Below are 18,100 nucleotides of genomic sequence, written 5' to 3'. Positions count from 1 at the left end.
AGTGCTAATATGGGGAATCCACACAAAGCACTAGAAGACACAAACACTGCCATGTGTTAGCTAGACGCATAGCCTGTTCAAACACTGTGATCTTTATTAAGGTCATCTCGTCCAGTGCTTCAGCAACTGAAGCCTCCATAAATGCAAATCCGTTAACAGAGATGCTACGGAACTCTGCGTGAAAGAGCCTCGCTCAGAACTTCAGACGCACCACGGATGCATGTGCCTGTGGAGGCTTTTGTCACTGACTGCCAAACGTTTGCCTGCTTTGCTTCTTTCAATATTTTGGAATTGCAGTGGCTGAGACATCTGCTGACAGGAACAAGCAATTCTCTCTCTCTCGCGCACGCGCTCTCTCTGTTATTTTAATTCTCATGTGCAGGCATGGTTGGATGCTAATCTGCAGTTGTCAGATAACCTCCCCCGGCTCTTATATGGTTAGGCTTTGGCAGCACAAGAACTCATACTGAAACAGCACCCTCTCCTGTGCTGCTGTGGCTTGGTTCGATTTGGTTTTGAGGAATGGTTTCGTTATGCTTTCTGTTAGAAAGAAATCGGCCTCTCCCTGAAATGCAATACATCATCACATTGGAGTCTTTGTGTTTTCCACCTTTATTTTCTTTCAGAAGTATTTCCCAGGCTATCATATGACTATTTTTCATACTGGCCCAGCATTGGCAATAGAACATATATTGGCACTATCAATATAACATATGAATAATTTTTTTTCCCCACTGATCTAAATTTGCTGAAGGTGCCAAAGTTGTAAAGCCAATTTTAATTCAGTACACACTCCTGTAGTGCTATCTACAGCATCAAATTTGGCATGTGGCCTGGTTGATACTAAAGCATGAGTGTAACCCTAACCCTAGCATAATGACTCTCACCTCTGGCCATTTACCCAGTCAGACCCAAGTTTTGCATACTACATCTTTATTGAAATGTCCAGTGGAATCTGTGAGGATGAACTGCCAGTACATAAAGGTATTGCGGAAGCCTGGCTAGGTGAACTTTGAACAGCAGGGTTTTCATATGTTTAGACCTAAGATTCCATGCTGTTCTTATATTTGTCTTATGATACCATAAGTAGCATCAGAATGCTATCTTAACATCAGATTGTAGCCTTCATCCCTTCTGCACACGCAACACTTTTGGTGAATGTGATAAAACAAATAGCTTTTATTATCACTTAGTAAGCAGTATGTTCTGTCAAAGAAGGCCTTCACTGACCCTGCCATTCTCCTGGCCATTATTAGATTCCCGCACTGTGGTTCTAGAACACTGCTGTTGGGTGCTGGAATTCCCAGCCATGTGCTAAGTGGGGAAGGGGATACAAATGACACTCGCACCCTGATTGGACTGCCCTTAAACTCCCTTTACTGAGTGACATCACACCTGAGCATAAATGTAGTCTCAGCCAGCTGGCACATTGACTCCAGCACTGATGGAAGACTGTTGGATTACATAAGGCGTGTGCACGTAGGAGGGCGATAGATCTAACATAGAGGTGCAATATTGAAGAGTCTATTGGCGGGCAGAGATGTGTTTACATGTTGGCTAATTCTAAATGGACTTTTGATACAGTGGAATGAAATTCCTTTTTTCAAACTCTCAAGAAATGTCATTTGGGTCTTTATGTCTCAAACATTCATAGTCTGGTGTCCAAAAATAGACTATATGATTGGTTTCTTAATCTGTTAAGAAATGTCTTGAGAACACACCCCAAACAGATGGCAAAGATCATGCAGACATTTAGTTAAAAGGTCAAAACATTTATTCTATTTTATATTCCCATAAACAGCTGAGGTAGAGCGTAACCACTCGTTTCTGTCAACATTTTCATTTTGGTAATTGTACTCATAATGGCTCATTCACTTCAGAACTATTTCCAGGAGACAACTGAATAGAGACAACTACAGATCAAAGGAGGGAAAAACGTTCTGTCACGCAGAGCACAACCCTCTTCCTTTGTCTCACAGACGCAGAATCCCAGGACATCCCTTGTGTTCTGCCATTGTCCCGCAAACTCAAAATGAAACTCAGATGGCTGTGTCTTCACAATAAGTGCTCACAGTGACAGTTTGTAAGCCATCGGTGCTGCACCTGGTAAATTTTTGATGTTCTGATGAGGTGCATATGTGTTTTTTCTCCTTTATGTAAACCTCACATGAATCGGAAAACAGCAAAAACAAACAAACAAAATAGCTTTCGATGGTCTCCAGCAACAGCAGTGAAAGTTGAAGGTGGAGGAGCTTGGCAGGGCTGGAGATGACGTCGATCTTTTCAGCGGTCCGCATGGAGGTGCGGAAGGGCTGGCCTCAGCCGAACATGTCCTGGGAGGCGTAGCTCATGTAGAGGAAGCCGTCGGCGTCCCTGTGCTGAGCATAGACCTCTGCCATGCTGGCCGTCATGCTGCACATGTTCTTCCCTGAGATCAGCAGGTAGAGAGCTTGAGTGGCCTCTAGAGCTATCTTACTCCTGAGAGAAAGTGAGAGTGGAAATCCACCGGTCAAGTTGTGCATTAAATTTAACTGTTAAGCCCTAATTAAACCTACTCTTCTTAAAGACTGAATAGACTGAATAAAGAGTATAAAGAAACTGTCGGAAATGGGCATTCTTCTTCTTCTTTGTTGTTGCTTGTATAACCACTAAGCTGTTATGGTGTGATGTGAACAATGGGGAATTATACAGAAGTTCTGGATCATTACAAAAGTGTAAACATAGTCACTGGGCAGACTTTATGCAAAACACTAGCTAGTAATATGTGGGCAGATCATAGCATTTCAAACTCAACATAATGTACAAACTTGTTTCAGAGTCAGGATCAGACATATTGGCCAAGTGATTTACACATACAAGGAATTTGTCTTCGGTCTCACGGTGGCTCATAAAACACACTGCACATTATACAGTAGCTGACAATATAACTTTACACTTGCACAATAATATTGACATCCATACCTGAGATCTACCACAACTACACACTCACATGCAGGAAATTTTAATTCCTGTAAACATACACACATGCACGCACATATGTCAGTGAAAAGAAGAGTATTTAAGTACAATGCAGAAGCTTGGTGGGAGATCACAACACTATCAAAGAATGTAAAAGAATGAAACAGAATAAACTTAAATAGAATAGAATCTGGACAGTTAGGTACAGAACTGTGTCAGGAAAGAAAGCTTATGTGACGTAGTTGTTCATGAGTGTGATGGCGTATGGAGAGAAGCTTTTTTGCAGTCTGGTTGTTTTGACCCTGATTTGGCTGAAGCACCTGCCTGAGGGACGAAGCTGAAACAGGTTCATACAACTCTCAGATATCAGAACTTAGTATCTAACGTGAGCACTGATTTAAAATCAATGGGACTGCACTCACCTGAGCAAACACAGAAACTGACCCATAGTGAGTTCTTGGGGAACCAAGAATTTTGTTTTGTCCAATAGAGGAAGTTGTTTCTCCTGAACGTATCGCTCAACAATGACCTGTGCGTAAGAACAAAGAGGTGAGGTCAAATATAGCTCACGCAGGGTCCCCCTAAATGTTTATATGTATTTAGGCATGGAACTAAGACAGAAAAGACCCTACCGGTAATTTGTTGGGGAACTTGGACCGAATCGTGCAGACTTCATCTTTTCTTGTTGCTATATTCACAGAAATTAAGGTCAAAGTACAATTAAACTTTATATAGTATATGTGGGTATTAAGCAAACAGAATTTTACCCAGTTAGTCACGTCATGCATGCTTTCACTCTTTCAAGCAAAATCCTATTTAAATGAACATTATGTGTAATATTTTTCCTCTTAAGGTGCATCTTACCCAGGCATTTTCTTTGCTTGAAAGGCATCATTTCCATAGATTTTTCAAGGGGAGGCATGTCGGCGAAGACGATGGCAGGGCAGAGGCTCGGATCGCCGCTAACCTGAGTCGACGTGGTGGTCCCGCGGGGAGTAGAGTGCTCAAACCCGCTTGCTCGCCTCGCCTGGCACTTTTATAAGGGCCAAGTAACTGAGGTGTGAAAAGCGGGAGGAGAAATAAATGCTCTAATAGACGTAAATGTGCTTACAAGTTTAAAAAAAAAAAAAAAAAGTTTTCTTCGCCGTGTCTGGCTCGCTATTGGCTGCTCTTGAACCAGCAACCTTTTAAATAAAACTTGAAGAAGACACTGGAAGCACATCGCCCCCACCATAAGTGCTCTAGGCATCCCCTACGAGCCAATCAGCGCAAAGGAAGATGACATTCACACGTACCAGTTAGTCCAAACACTGTTCAGAGGTTCGTGCCGGAGTACATCCAGTAACTCACGTAAACCCCGACAAGTTTACTGGATAACGACATATTGTATTTTAAATAATGAAAGAACCTGTTTTCGGGATCCATACGCCCTCAAACGATGCCCCCAGTATTTTAAATAAATTAAGAGAAATTGGAGCGGTCAGCTGTCACATTATCTATGTAGTATAGGCCAACTGAAATCTGTCGGTACTTAGTTTTTTTTTTTCCCCCAGTGTTCTGGTTTTATCTTTGCCATGAGCAGTGAGGACATGCATGGTTCTTTCCTTTACTTTGTAGTCTATCAGCGGATAAGCCTAAGGTTCCGTCATTTATACTGGAATACACCGTGCCCTTCTACAAAGGGACTTACCGTGAGGATGCCCAGTTTTGCGCGTAATAGGCCTACAAATTGGTCTATCTTTGGTCTATGCTGTCATTACCAACAGCTTTTTAAAATGTCTTTTTATGTTGTTTCTTTAACAAGCAGAGTTGATAAATACTGGCAGTGTAGGCTATATTAGGGGTGTATTATATATAACCTGGCACATAGGGGTACTTTGTTCTCCTCTGCACTTCAGTAAGAGATGTCAAGACATTCAAAATTGTAGTGAAGTACACAAAGTTCCAAGAGAAACAGGACAGAGGTCCTTCAAAGTGTTTCTGGAGTTCTTGGAGGAGGAGCAAGTTTATATATGAAAAAGTGGATGTTTAAATCATAACATTCATTCCATGGGCTTCTAAGGTTTAAAGAGTGTAGATCCCTTCTTTTTCTTTGAGTTTCCTAACTTCATTGATGCCATAGCAACAAGTGAAAATGCCAACAGATAGCCTATGCCATTAATGCAGTGTCCATTAGTATTAAAATGCTTTGTCACTGGAAACGACAAATCCTTAATTTTGATGGTCCGAATGTGTTCATCAAAACGATGCGCAAGCCTTCTGTTATACACCGAAAAAATTTGGCTGCTTTGTATTTTATCTTACCAACACACTTGATTTCTGTGAGTTAAAGAAGTCTACTAAATGTCTGTAGTAACATTAGCTCCTGAATCCGCGTCAGAGAGAGGTAACTGTACTCATAAAGGCCTAGTAAAAACTGGTTTATATCCTGTTTTCACAAAGGTTATAACATACCCTGGACCGTTTCCATGACATCATTTCGAGAACACAAACCCGCCTGTATGCAGGGTGTGAGCGCCATCTGTCGTTGGAAAACGGTCACAATTCCTTCTTTCCATGCCTGTAAGACTAGGCTACACGTGTCACAGAGCACCAGGCACAAATGCAGTAAGCCTTCAAAATAGCTGCAACCAGTTGGCCATTTCACTCTTTAGGGGAAATGACCGAGTAATAAGACAGTGGCTCTATTAACTAAAAATGCGATATATTGCATACGCCGTGTTCAAACACGTTGTTTTTAGAATGGGTCTGTAATATTCGAAAACTTCTCCAGCCAATCAGCAGCGAACCCTCGCCTTTTGCTCCACCCACGAGCTCTTTTCCCCACCTCTCACGGCTTGCAAGTGTGCAAATGGTTCTTTTTTTTTTTTTTGCATAATTGAACCCCCGGAATCGGAATCATGAAAAGCAATGTGATAGCTGGCGAGGTCGGACCCCCGTCTGGATGTTTAGATGCAGTGTGGTCGAGGACGATTATTCGGACTTCCCGATCATTTGAGTTTTAAGCGTAGATTGGGGAATGATACGCTGTGGACTACCAATCCTTACATTTATTACAGGGCATGAATGCCAAAGTTAGACCTCAAGTTAGCTAAAGAGCGTTTATCATATGCGTTTCCCGGGGTTTATGAGAAAATTTGTCACGGACTCTGCATTTTAAATAGCAGGACACAAATGCAATGTCTCCAATGTCGCGGATAGTAACCCCATAACATTGCTGCAGCACTGACAGTCGGTGCACTGGCTTCGCAGATAAACGAATCCGTACAACCTTCTCGTTCACTAGGCGCCTGCCTGGAATCCGATTTTTCCTGTGCACGATGACGGGGCGCCGGAGCTGCGTGAATTCGCTGTGGTCAGGGAGCGAGCGGGTTCGCATCGGAGAGCGGCTAAAAGCCACCCTGGCGGGAATCATGGAGCTGGAACTGCTACGCGGGCGACAACTGGAGCTGATCGATGCGGTGCTGGATGAGAGCGGCAATATCGTGGATACCGTCGTTCAGCAGGAGGCAAACCGCGAGAGTGCCGCCGACGATGGTGCCGCAACACCCCGCAGGCAACAGGTCAGTATGGACGCGGGCTACAGATGATCACAAATGGATCGTGGTGTTTCTCTCTCTCTCATGATTCAAGTTTAAACGCTGCACATTTACGTACTGTGTCATTTAACAAACCTGCCGGCGACAATGGCGTCAGCCAGTGAATAACACTACTATGACCTGTTCAGAGCACCACTGTTTACCTTTCAACGCTTGCACACACCTTGTCCGCGGCCAATCACATTCATAACGTGCCAAGGTTGAGTAAGCGTGTCGTAGGCCACAGTGTGTGTTGATTTTACCACACAGAATTAAATGCCCCAAGAGGTGGGTGTCAAACTCCAGTGCATGAGTGGAATGCCTTTAATTTGTTCGTTTGTTTGTTTTTGTTGTCGTTTTTTTTTTTTTTTGCCGATGTGTTTGTGTGGTCAGGTACTGAAGATAGGGTATTGTGGAAACTTTAATGTTGCAGTCAGCTGATGTGGAAAGGTGAGCTCTTGTCCAGCTACAAATGGACTTTCGGTGGAGTTGTACGTTTTTTCCAGGTATGGGTGAGCATGTGCGTGTAAGGAGAGAAGACTGGGGGAAGTGCTTCTTTGAATTGACAATGGGGTTAATGGTGGTTTGTGCCAATGTAATGAGATGAGACACTGTGTAAATGAAACAGATGTCTTGGAGAAGTAGCCAGCACACCGCACAGTCAGAACACTCGTCCATTCTTTGTCCTCACAGTTCTTGTTACAACATGGGCCACAGCAGACTCTTCTAAGCTTGCGTGCAAAATTATTCTGTATTTGACATACAGTAATTTGTTTAGGGATTAACAAACTGAGTGGCACCCTCAAACAACATAGATCTAACATGCCGGAGGCATAAACAACCATTTGTATGTAACGCCTCCATTCAAGGACACATGTGTGAGCTCATGAGCCAAAGGCCTGTGTGGTGGGGGGAAAAAAAAGAAAAATGCTCAGACCAGATTGACTAATGTAGCTAAAACGGTGCGTAGCCACCAGTTACAGTAATATAATGAAACAAAAATGTGTTAGTCATCGTGGGGCTCTGTTTGTTGCCTTTCCGCCAACGCGTCCTCCATTTGCATAAACGGCACATGTTGAAATGATTCCGCTGCCCGCGTCATAGATATCACCTCTTTGCTGCTAGCCACTGGGTGAGCCTCAGAAAAAGGGATTGCTGGACAGAGAGAGAGGGATGGAAGGTCAGAGGTGGAGAGTAGTGCACAGTAGTGCACAGTAGTGCACAGTGCTTCCCACTGCGTAACCCATATTGGGTTGTGTGTGACTTTGCTGGGTGGCTCTTTGTGGGTTTTTCTTTTACAGTTTTATTTACACTTTACCATGGCTTTTTTGGACACACTGGCTAGGAAAGCATAATTCATTTCAATAGTGAAACATAAAACCAGCTATCGTTTAGCATAGCTCTCAGAATAAAAACTGGAAGCCGTCTCTTTGACGGCTTCCCACTGTGGGTGGTGGTGGAAAAAGAGAAGTCGATTCTTAGTGGTGATTCCTTGATTGAACACGGTCTCTGCACACATCCTGTGGCACTAATGAGTGTATCAGTAAATGCTCGAACAGGAGCGATCAGACTGAGGAAACTCCAATACGTCCTACTTATTCCAATTTTACGTCCATTTTCATCATTAACCTCTTCCGGTCTGCCAGACTGCTCATTTGTAGATTGACTGGTAGCTGGAAAATGGCCAGCTCTCCCCATGATGGTTATCGAAAGCCCCTATCAGGTTTCTCTGAGCCAGGGGTGTGCTGCTCATCCCCTGACCACGTCTCCCCATGTAATCAAATAAAATGTAACTTCATACGATGATAATGCACACATGTACGTTATCACATGTATTTCATACATACTAGAATGCTATGATGTGTTTAATGTTGTATTTTTGTGTGTGTGTGTGTGTGTGTGTGTGTGTGTGTGTGTGTGTGTGTCTGGTGTTGTGTGGGTGGTACATGTTTTTTATTTAGCAGAATACAACTTTAAAGTGTTCAGCATACACCCAAATTCCCATTAGTACTTTCTCTACATGTTACATGTGCATATCAAGTTTTATGAAAGAAAACTGCAGTATATTCTGCCAGAGAAGGTATATTCCTCCAGCTGAGACAGAGTTAAATATTGCTGCTGAATTGGTTGTGTGGGCGAAGTGAGAGAGCGCGAGCGAGAGAGAGCAGGCAGGGAGAACAGCTCAACAGTACTCTGAACTGAAGTGGGGGTGGTAGTCATATCCAGGAGTGTGTGTGTGTGTGTGCGCGTGTGTGTGTGTGTGCGCGCGCTGGGGGTTTAAAATGCCTCCTTCATGCTGTTTCTCTCACTAGGCAACCCATCCCCCGCTTTCTCTTACTTTCTTTCTCTCTCCCACTGACTCACTCTCTCTTTCCTTGCCATCAATCTCTATCTTTACCCCCTCACAGATTCTTCAACCTTCATCTCTCCCCTGTTCTCCTCTCTCTCTCTCTCTCTCTCTTTTCTGTCTTTTTCTCCTGTATATATTTTTGGTGCCAGTAGGGAATTATGGGTAATCTGCTGGAGCACAGATAAGCCTGGTCAAAGTTTCTTCAAACCTCCTCATCCCTCTTTCTCTCCTCCACTGTTCTTTGTTTTGTCATCTGTCTCTCCCTCACCATTCTTTCATTACGAACTCCCCCATCCCCCGAGTTTGGTTCGTCAGTGCCATGAGTCACCTGCATTGTGTGTGTGTGTGTGTGTGTGTGTGTGTGTGTGTGTAAAAGTCAGAACAGAGAAGAGGAGGATTGATCAGAGGTAATGGGGATGTAGACAATAGTCAGTTTCTTAAGAGAATATTTAAGAATGACGTCTGAGGGATCTTTTGTTGAAGGACGGCTGAGCTGCGAAATCGCTCAGTGACAGCACTCCAAAAAGAGTCTGTGCTCAAAGGCCTCGGTGGTGGCAGATGGAGTGGTAGCGTTGCCCATGCACACACAACTCCCTACATTTAGTTGCAGTAAGGAGTTAATGGCCTGCTCCTGAAGTACTATTTTGGATCGCTGCTTTGTAAACACGAACACGAACCGATGTGCACCCTGTAATTACCGCTCCGACTTGTTTAAACGCATACTGCCGTATTGTCTACCTTCTGGCTCCTTCTTCCCAGTCTCCCCTGGCTGTGGATGCCGTGCTGCCTGTCCCTGGGACAGGAGAAGGCGCGGTCTCGCGCTGGTCGACTCTCTCTTGGGACGTCCCATCCGAGCTGCTCTCGCCTCCCACTCCGGAACCTGCCAGCTCCAGTCCCCTGGATTGTGACTCCAGACCCAGCTCAGGTACATGCTGAACTTCAAAGGAGTTCACAGAAATAAAAGGAGGCCCATTTGTCTGAGGAAGCTTTGGTGGGGGGGCGGGGGGGAGAAGGAGAATATGTGTTTTAAAATGTTCTTTGAAAATGGCTCCCTGCACCCTCATGTATAGAGAGGGCAGGTTCTTCAAAGGCCGCTCCCTTCTTTGAGAGGGTTTGCTGATGGACTTTGTTCCACTGTGCTGTTCCTCTTGATTTATTGATTTATTTATTGATGATTACTTGTCCACACCTGGTGCTTGCTAGTATTCCCTTGTTCACTGAAAGTTGCTAGTGGCAACTCCAGAAATTGGATACATAAATAAAGAGCATTATATAAAACATATTTAAGCAGTTGGGTAAATGTAATACTACAATAATTCCAAGTAACTGCCTGTTTCCTGAAATTAAGTACATGTAAAAACAGTAATAGATCAGATCATATGTACACATTTCTGTTCACTATTTACTTTCCATTCTCACATTTCTACTTGGCTGAATATTCTGTTCAGCCTTTGGCAAACATTAAACTGGACTTTTTTCTTATTCTTTAAACTATATCCTCAGACACCCATGAAATCAGTCTTTTGTTTGATCTGTGTTTCAAAAACCCTCCCCCCACGCTCTGTTCTGCTTTCTTCAGGTTTTTACTCTGTTAGTGGGAGTTCTCTGTCAGACTCCTGTTACTCGGTGGCTAGTGAGGCAGCCCCTGGAGGGCCAGTCAAAATGGGGGGAACCTGCAGGCCTCTGTCATTGGACCACAGCGCCACCCAGTGGAGGGAGGCAGACCAGCCGAATGCACCGAGTTCAGAGGGAACCACACAAAAAGCAGACAGGCGGCCTGCTTCTACTGGTAGGAGGCACTTTATTAAACACTGCTAATAATAATAATTTATTAACATATTAATTGCTGTTTGCACGGAGGTGGACTTGCTTGCCGATAAATACTATCCAATTCAATTTGCATATTCATTTTCCTGTTGACAGGTGTATAACATGGTCTCTTTGATCCTTTATGAACAGGTGAACTAGAGATCGATGGGCTTATGTTTCTGACTGGTATCTGCTCTGGTCTCGTACCAGCACAAAAGGGGTCTCTCTTGTCCACATCCACCACCAACACACCGCTTCAGCTGGACCCCAAATTCTGCTCCGACCTGGTGTCACGGAAAACAAAAGAGGTGTACCCTTATCCTAGCCCTCTCCACGCGGTGGCCCTACAGAGTCCTTTATTCACCTCTTGCCGGGATCCGTCCCCCGTCTGCCACTCACCCAGCCCAGAAGAACCCCAGTCTGAGGAGACAGATCCTGAACGGTCCCCTATGTCCCAACCTCCACCTTCTCCATCTCTCACACAGCTGGAGCAGTACATAACCAGATTAGTCCATCAGTACCACAGCAGGGTGGCCGCTGAGATGTCCAGTCGAGCATCTCAAAACACAGCTGCAGGCCCAAGCCTTGATGGAGTCCATCCAAGGAGCGCTTCCTCCTCTAGCTTGACTGGAGGCAGTGTAACACCATGCAAGTCATTACTGGGCAACTCTGCTAGAGTTAGTCTGAGCAACGCTAGTAAGAAAGCTAGCCGGAACTCTATCAACCTCGGAAACTTGCCCTCTGTCACTGGGGAGGATTTCAACATTAGCTTTCATCTCAACTTAAATTTAAACCTAAACCCAAACTTGAATAAAACTCTGAGTTTCGATGATAAAAACCTAAAAGAACAGGTGTCAGGATCCTGTGGACATCTCAGCACTAACGTGACCACCCCAACTGCCTCCCCTTCTTCATCTTCAAACACAGTCACCAACACTCCGAACTGGAGGAGCAGACCAAGAATATCCACCTGCCCATCCACAATCAGCCAACGTGGGTCACTGGAGATCACCGGAAAGACCTTTTGTCCACTGAACTTCTCCAAGTCGCTGGACTGGAGTGGGGCTCCCCGGGAGGACGCAGAAGGCTGTCCACCTTCTACAGCCTCAGAAAGTCCTGCAAAACTGTGCGAGGACTCGCCGGTGGTGTGTGAAATCTCGCGTGTTTCCGGGCTGCCCCGGTCAGTGGTGGTGGGGCTAATGGAGGAAGGCGTGGAGCTGGATGCGGAGTGCTTTCAGAGCGAGAGGGAGAGGGGTGAAGGGTCAGCGTCTCCGTGTAACACTCCCACACCCCAATCCTCTCGCACATCCCTTCATATGGCATATGGAGCAGATCGGCCTAGTTTGTATTCCAGTTCAGCGGCATCAAACCCCAGGTCAGGAAGTGGCAGTGTGGAAACGGACTACGTTTCCCAGCCACACCGCCTGCAAGTTACCCTTTCCGACTCTTATTCCACGCTCACACCACAGTCAAACAGCCCTCGTTCTGATCATTCCGGCTCTATTCCTTCCCACACCTCCCCCATCCTGCCATTACCTCACACTCACTCGGACCCTGCCTCCTCACCTGGGTCCTCCCACATGAGGGTACACTCCCCTCCTCGCCTGCTGACTAACTCGCCATTCACACCTGCCCAGCTGTCCGTGTTCCGTCGGGACTCTCCGTCCCAGTGCTCCCTCCCACGCTTCCAGCCGTGCGGCTCCCCGCTAGAAGGCCACATCAGGCCCCGTGGTGGTTCCCTCAGGCAGGACACTGGAGCTGGGGCTGGGTGGAGGTCTCAGGAAAGAGGCTGGAGAAGGAGTGGGAATGGGGAGAGGCTTTATCGGGGCAAGCATGCCTCCAGAGAGCTTGTGCGAGCGTCCACGGTCAGTAGTTACTCAGGAAGGGATTACAGCAGCTGCTGGGAGGAAGAGGCAAGTGCTCAGACTCCGAAAAAAGCCTCAAAGTACTGGAAAGGGTTTGAACTGAGGCTCTGGGGGAGAGAAGAAGAGACAGACAGGAACGGGAGGGTGGGAACATTTAGCCGGCGACATGCCTCCCTAAAAGAGACATCGAGCAGAATGCAGGAAGGAAAAGAGAACAACTCTAGAAAGAAAGGGACAACCTGGGATGGCCGTAGCTCCAGCCTCCGCTTATCCAGAAGAGCGTTATTCCGGAGTGAGTCTCAGGGATTCTTGGAGCCCCGTTCCCAAAAACGAGAAGAACGACTCCAAACCAGCCAGTGGTGCTCCACCTTGGAGGTTGGCCGAGAAGGACGAGGCACAGAATGTGGGCGGAGTCTAGTGAGGAAAGAAGAAAAACGTCACTCTTCCACTGCCAGCCTCTTCCACCTGTCCCGCTCACAGAGCCTAGATGGAAGCAGTCGCTCCCTTTCTCCACTCTCCTCACCTTCCCTCTCTCCCTCTCCACCTCCAGCAGCCCCTCTCACTCGTTCCAGGTCATTCCGAGACCTTGGGAGGAAGGTTTTTGGCTCAATGCGGTCCATTAGTTTTAATAAGAACCAGAAATCAAAAAAGAAAGACTAAGCACAGAGGGCAATCGTTTCCCAGTTCACAGACTGGTTTCTTGGATGCAGATTAAGCTTGGTTTCAAACAAGGAAGAATAGTCAATGTACAGTAAGGACCGATCGTATGAACTACTACAAACACATTTGTGGGATAACGAATCTTAATTGCTGCAAGGTTCAATCTACAGTCACGTGGCTCTCTGCAAAAATTCACATGTGTCTTGGCTATTTTAGGAACTTCTAAAAGAACACCTTAAACTGTTCTTTTGGCTAGTGCACTTAAATAAGGCAAGGCACATAAACAAATAGTCATTCAACCGAATGCTCATATAACCAGAAATGTTTCTTTGACTAAAATGTGACTAAAGAAAACGCACTAATTGCAAGTCTTTGCAAGTAAGTCTCACGATCAGTTTCAGATATGGGCAACTATGTAGCACTGTTACATAAACGGGAACCAGGATTAATCTTTGCATGGGGAAACCGCGGGTGGTGCCAGTACTGCCAAGTTACACGGCTTGAAATGCTACAGTGGTGTATGAAACAGCTGTTCTTTCTGCACATTTATATGCTTCTGCATGCTACTCTGTGCTGTGTCTCTGTGCACTATTATACTCCATGTGTACCAGTGTGCTTTTTAGTCTATAAATACTTTGCACTGTATAGTGTTTATACTGTAAGTAAAATGAATACTTTTGTGCACATAAAGCACAAACGTATAAACACATGTAGACCAAAATCAGAGAAAGTACTGCAGTATCTTGCATATTACCTGTGTGCTCAGGATCTTAAAATAAAAAAGTATAAATATCATAATTTGAAATAATTAACTAATTTCAGTGTTAAACTATCAATCAATATTAATAAAGATTTCAAATTAAACATAATCTTGATTGGTTTACATTATGCTGTTACGTGAGTCTAATGCAGTGGGTCCAGGTGATTTGTAGAACAACTATGCGATTAAATGTTTGAATCTAGGTCGTAAAGCCCTCAAACATCTGTCTGCCAGCATTTATTAAAAAGCCCCAATCTCATTTTAATATAGTCAACAGATTAAATTCACAGTGTTAAATTGCAAATGAATTCAAAATTACATGGATGGTTTCAAAAATGTTTTATTATTAAACTGAACAGTGTTATAAAAAAAAAGACATGCTCTCATCTGGAGCCTGGATCACAGGCAAACACAGAAGGAAAGGAATCCTGAACAGAATTCTGACTGGTCTTAAATGCAGCCACAGTCAGAGGACTGAAAAAGGCCTGTAGCCAGTGCATCAACATTTACTCTCAAACTGTCAGAACAGTCTGTGCCCTCATATACTTCTGGCACGAGAGCTGTGATCCCACTGAACTCCTTGCTGGCGCTTCCTTTCCATGACCTGGCATCATCGTCCCAAAATTATTTTGGCAAACATTTAGCTTCACCCTTCACAGCTCTTTTCCTTTCAGCTGGTTCAGATCTTCAGAGCTTCTCACACCTGTTCTGGGGGCTCCTCCATAGCTTCCTCTCCCACATCTTGTTTCTGTTTACTGAACATGCCTTGGTAGAGAGCTTTCTCCTTCTGGTAGTCTTTGCTCAGCCTCTCATCCACTCGTTGGAGCTGTTTCTTTATAGTAGCATCTGAGAAATTTGAACCAAATATAAATGTGCATTCAAAAAAAATAAATAAATATATCTATATATCTATATATCTATATATATATATATATATATATATATATATATATCCTGTTGTAAGGACCCATATATCCCTTTGAAAGAAAATTGTTTACTTTGTTGTCTTCAACTTCCATCTTAGTTTCATGAATGCACCAGCAACTGAGCAACTCAAGTTTGGCTTCTGTCAATATCTGTTAAATGTCCGTTGCTGCTTTAGAAGTTAATAAATTGTTGATTTTATCAAGTGGTCACAGTGGACACATAATGGTTAGTATTAAAATTAATCATGGGTATTGTGAATACTGCTTTCCTAAATAAGTGACATTATTCTTTTTATGGATCCTCGAGTGTAGTTGATTTAGACTCCCTACTTGTTCAGAGTGCAATAAACTAATTCAATCGGTGTCATGTATTGCGTATACATCTGTAATGACTGAAGAACGGCTCCTGAAAAGCCCTACCCTTTTAAAATATGAGCAAGTTTTCTTACCATTTGGTTTCCCCCTGCTAGCCTGGAGGAGGTACTGACGGGCAGTTTGTGCATCACCCAACTCTAATGTGGCCAGTCCAGCTCTGTACAGGGCTTTCACGTCTCCAGGCCGCCAACGCAGCACCTTTAAACTGTACTCCTGCACACGGGAGTAGTCGACAACTTCCCGCTGCAGTAAACATGCTGCACAACACAGAAAACCAGAGAACACTTACTTATTTTGTAGAGCCATAACGTTAACTAACAGAACACCACTAAATGGTAGTTTGCCTATGAGATTTCCTAATTCCATAATGAAACATCAGAAGATAACCCAACTGTGCAGTTTGCTGGACAGTACTCTCTCCGAGCCTCTAACGGCCCACACTTGTGTATCGCACGCTTCAGAAGTCAGACAAGTGAGGCCAAGTCCTGCAATTTTTACTTTCCACTTACCTAAAACCACTGTACTCCCTTCCAGATCAGGTGAGAACTACAAGAGAAAAGGAAGGCACAGCCACTGATTCCTACTGCTGCTCCTATTCCTTTCAACTTTCAAACACCACGTACCTGCTAGGTTGTTATAGCAGTCGATTTGTGTGCTCCTGAGAAGATCCTCTTGCCCTGGTGTGAGGCTGGGTGACTGGGACCCTAGCACTTTAAGGCTTGACGTCACTTCCGAGTCCAAGCTGCGAAGAACGAGTAACGCGCGGTGATAACGTCCGATGGCGGAACGCACGTTCTTGTCCCGATAAAACGCGTTTCCTTCCGTTTTTAGATACACGGCGTCTGTTAACTGAGAGTCCACTCGTGAGCCGCAGCCTCCGGTGGCCCCCAAGCCTGCCGTGGAACACCACTCCTCCTTCGAGACGCCTTCCTCCGCAGCCGCCGCAGCGCCCGCGGGAGGATCTGACAGCTGTCAATCAAAGGCGGTGCCATGGTAACGCAGGTAGAAGTCATGCAAAACGGACAGCTAACCTAGCTAGGCTTTTAAAAAGACCACGAGAGTTTGACACGTTTTGATAAAAGGTACAAGTCCTTCATTAGAGTATATTTAGTTCCCATTTCTATTTTTAAGAGAAAAGCAAACATGATGATACATATTAACAAATAACTGTTAGCGAGCTATCTGAGTTGACCTAGCATAGCTAGTCTAACTGATTTGAATTATATGAGATTCATACAGCCAAAGATCTATGATAGCCATGCATCTTACACTTATTTAAAACATAAAATAATCAAATTCCAAAAAAAGACCTCAATAATTATTAACAACAGGCGGATAGCTAACATGTTTACCTCTTTTTCCATTAGCTTGCGGATAAAGTTGGTGCTTCAGCAGCTAGTTTAGCTAACGTGCTTCTAGTAGCGTATACAACCGGTAACACGCTAGAATGTCTTCTTCGTTTACGACGGTTCTAAGTATCGTTCACACGTATTACGCCCCCTACTGTGGAGGTTCTGTTTTTACCATCAGGTAAACATTTATTCATCTTTTTTGTTACATGTAGTAACAAAAAGACAAATACTTTTTCGAAAATATTTGGCAGTTCTAGGCTAGCTTTAAATCTATTTGGAAAACTCCATTCACTATCAGATATTCAATATTATGAAAATAATAATAGCCATGTGTTTAGTATAGTAATTAGGATACATATGCCAAATATAAGATTTACACCACACCTAAGATGCACTATTTTCTGCCTAATTGATTCATATAAAGCTGCATTGCAATTAAAACACTTTCATGTTAAATATATATACATAGATATTTCCTGAAACGCCTTAATTGGTGAAACACACATTTTGTGCTTTTTCCCCTTACTTTTGTAATATCATAATTATAATTTAAATCCAGTTTATTTAGTCTTTTTTCCCCACTTATCTGTGTTTATTTTAGTATTGCTTTACTGACCGTAAACTATGTATATTCAATTAAAAAAGAAAAAAAAATATTTAAAAATGGATAAGAACTAAACAAACAAATAAAAAAAAATCAAATCAAATAAATAAATGAATAAATGAAATTCTAAAATTCCAAAACCTATCATAGCAAAATGGATATTCTGCACTGCAACCAGCTCTTATAACACACTTCTATGTGGGTAAATCTATGAAGGCCTACTCAGCACAATATTCAGTATACTCATCTAAAGTCATTACCTTTGTTGTGCTGAGTAGGTGACTTCTGTTGTGCACAAGTGCACAGAGAGTACATCATTTCTGAGGTAGAAAATGACACATCTTAAGATAATCGAAGACGTTTCCAGAGGTTTGACACCAAAGTCGCCTGCTTTTTCTGCCATCCATAAAAGAAGAATAAGTGACTGTCTGTCATTCCTGCTGCCACCATCCTCTTTTGATTGTGATCCGGTTGATGGCATGCCACCTATAGTTCAATTTAACTCTGGTCTCAGAGCAGCTATGACCTCAAAACACCTTTACAAGAATCAAGGTCTAGACCCATAACGAGCAAGTTAACTCTGGTCTCAGAGCAGCTATGACCTCAAAACACCTTTACAAGAATCAAGGTCTAGACCCATAATGAGCAAGTTAACTCTGGTCTCAGAGCAGCTATGACCTCAAAACACCTTTACAAGAATCAAGGTCTAGACCCATAATGACCAAGTGAAAGGCATCGCTAGCAAGGAGAACAACCCCCCACAACCCCCTTATATATGGTTTCCAGCATAATAAGGAAACCTTGGGAGGAACAGTCAAAAGGGAATCCATCTTCCTTGGATAACGATGGGCAGCAGCATTTCT

At 43.9% G+C, this 18,100-nt stretch overlaps 3 protein-coding genes across 3 annotated transcripts; 1 reads left to right on the top strand and 2 right to left on the bottom strand.

Annotated features, from left to right (window-relative positions):
- Positions 1–1,781: 1,781 nt before the first annotated feature.
- map1lc3cl (microtubule-associated protein 1 light chain 3 gamma, like) lies at positions 1,782–4,062 on the bottom strand. Its single transcript, XM_027022726.3, has 4 exons — positions 3,823–4,062; positions 3,591–3,646; positions 3,381–3,487; positions 1,782–2,478 (listed from the first exon to the last, which is right to left on the bottom strand). The coding sequence occupies exons 1-4, from the start codon at positions 3,878–3,880 to the stop codon at positions 2,319–2,321; spliced, it is 381 nt and encodes a 126-aa protein (XP_026878527.1). The 5' UTR covers positions 3,881–4,062; the 3' UTR covers positions 1,782–2,318.
- Positions 4,063–5,822: 1,760 nt separating this feature from the next.
- Positions 5,823–14,331, top strand: si:ch211-168f7.5 (uncharacterized). Its single transcript, XM_027022698.3, has 4 exons — positions 5,823–6,521; positions 9,646–9,811; positions 10,466–10,675; positions 10,846–14,331. Exons 1-4 carry the CDS (start codon positions 6,279–6,281, stop codon positions 13,218–13,220), a joined length of 2,994 nt encoding a protein of 997 aa, XP_026878499.2. The 5' UTR covers positions 5,823–6,278; the 3' UTR covers positions 13,221–14,331.
- ttc9c (tetratricopeptide repeat domain 9C) lies at positions 14,305–16,752 on the bottom strand. Its single transcript, XM_027022733.3, has 4 exons — positions 16,634–16,752; positions 15,905–16,250; positions 15,356–15,538; positions 14,305–14,826 (listed from the first exon to the last, which is right to left on the bottom strand). The coding sequence occupies exons 1-4, from the start codon at positions 16,643–16,645 to the stop codon at positions 14,678–14,680; spliced, it is 690 nt and encodes a 229-aa protein (XP_026878534.2). The 5' UTR covers positions 16,646–16,752; the 3' UTR covers positions 14,305–14,677.
- Positions 16,753–18,100: the final 1,348 nt, after the last annotated feature.

Source organism: Electrophorus electricus, chromosome 16, assembly GCF_041902795.1.
Source record: "Electrophorus electricus isolate QZ-2024a chromosome 16, ASM4190279v1, whole genome shotgun sequence".
Lineage (NCBI taxonomy): Eukaryota > Metazoa > Chordata > Actinopteri > Gymnotiformes > Gymnotidae > Electrophorus > Electrophorus electricus.
The sequence above is the reverse complement of the archived record's forward strand: the minus strand, read 5'-3'. Positions and strand labels throughout refer to the sequence as shown.

What these genes read in the sequence shown, in the direction of transcription:
- si:ch211-168f7.5 (XM_027022698.3), top strand. Translation starts at nt 6,279, where the DNA reads ATGACGGGGCGCCGGAGCTGCGTGAATTCGCTGTGGTCAGGGAGCGAG. An exon ending in CAACACCCCGCAGGCAACAG is followed by an intron (nt 6,522 to 9,645) that starts GTCAGTATGGAC and finishes CCTTCTTCCCAG; the next exon opens with TCTCCCCTGGCTGTGGATGC. An exon ending in CAGGCGGCCTGCTTCTACTG is followed by an intron (nt 10,676 to 10,845) that starts GTAGGAGGCACT and finishes CTTTATGAACAG; the next exon opens with GTGAACTAGAGATCGATGGG.
- map1lc3cl (XM_027022726.3), bottom strand. Translation starts at nt 3,880, where the DNA reads ATGCCTCCCCTTGAAAAATCTATGGAAATGATGCCTTTCAAGCAAAGA. An exon ending in CAAGCAAAGAAAATGCCTGG is followed by an intron (nt 3,647 to 3,822) that starts GTAAGATGCACC and finishes CTGTGAATATAG; the next exon opens with CAACAAGAAAAGATGAAGTC. An exon ending in CAGTTTCTGTGTTTGCTCAG is followed by an intron (nt 2,479 to 3,380) that starts GTGAGTGCAGTC and finishes ACTTTCTCTCAG; the next exon opens with GAGTAAGATAGCTCTAGAGG.
- ttc9c (XM_027022733.3), bottom strand. An exon ending in CTGCTATAACAACCTAGCAG is followed by an intron (nt 15,539 to 15,904) that starts GTACGTGGTGTT and finishes TGTGTTGTGCAG; the next exon opens with CATGTTTACTGCAGCGGGAA. An exon ending in TAGCAGGGGGAAACCAAATG is followed by an intron (nt 14,827 to 15,355) that starts GTAAGAAAACTT and finishes CAAATTTCTCAG; the next exon opens with ATGCTACTATAAAGAAACAG.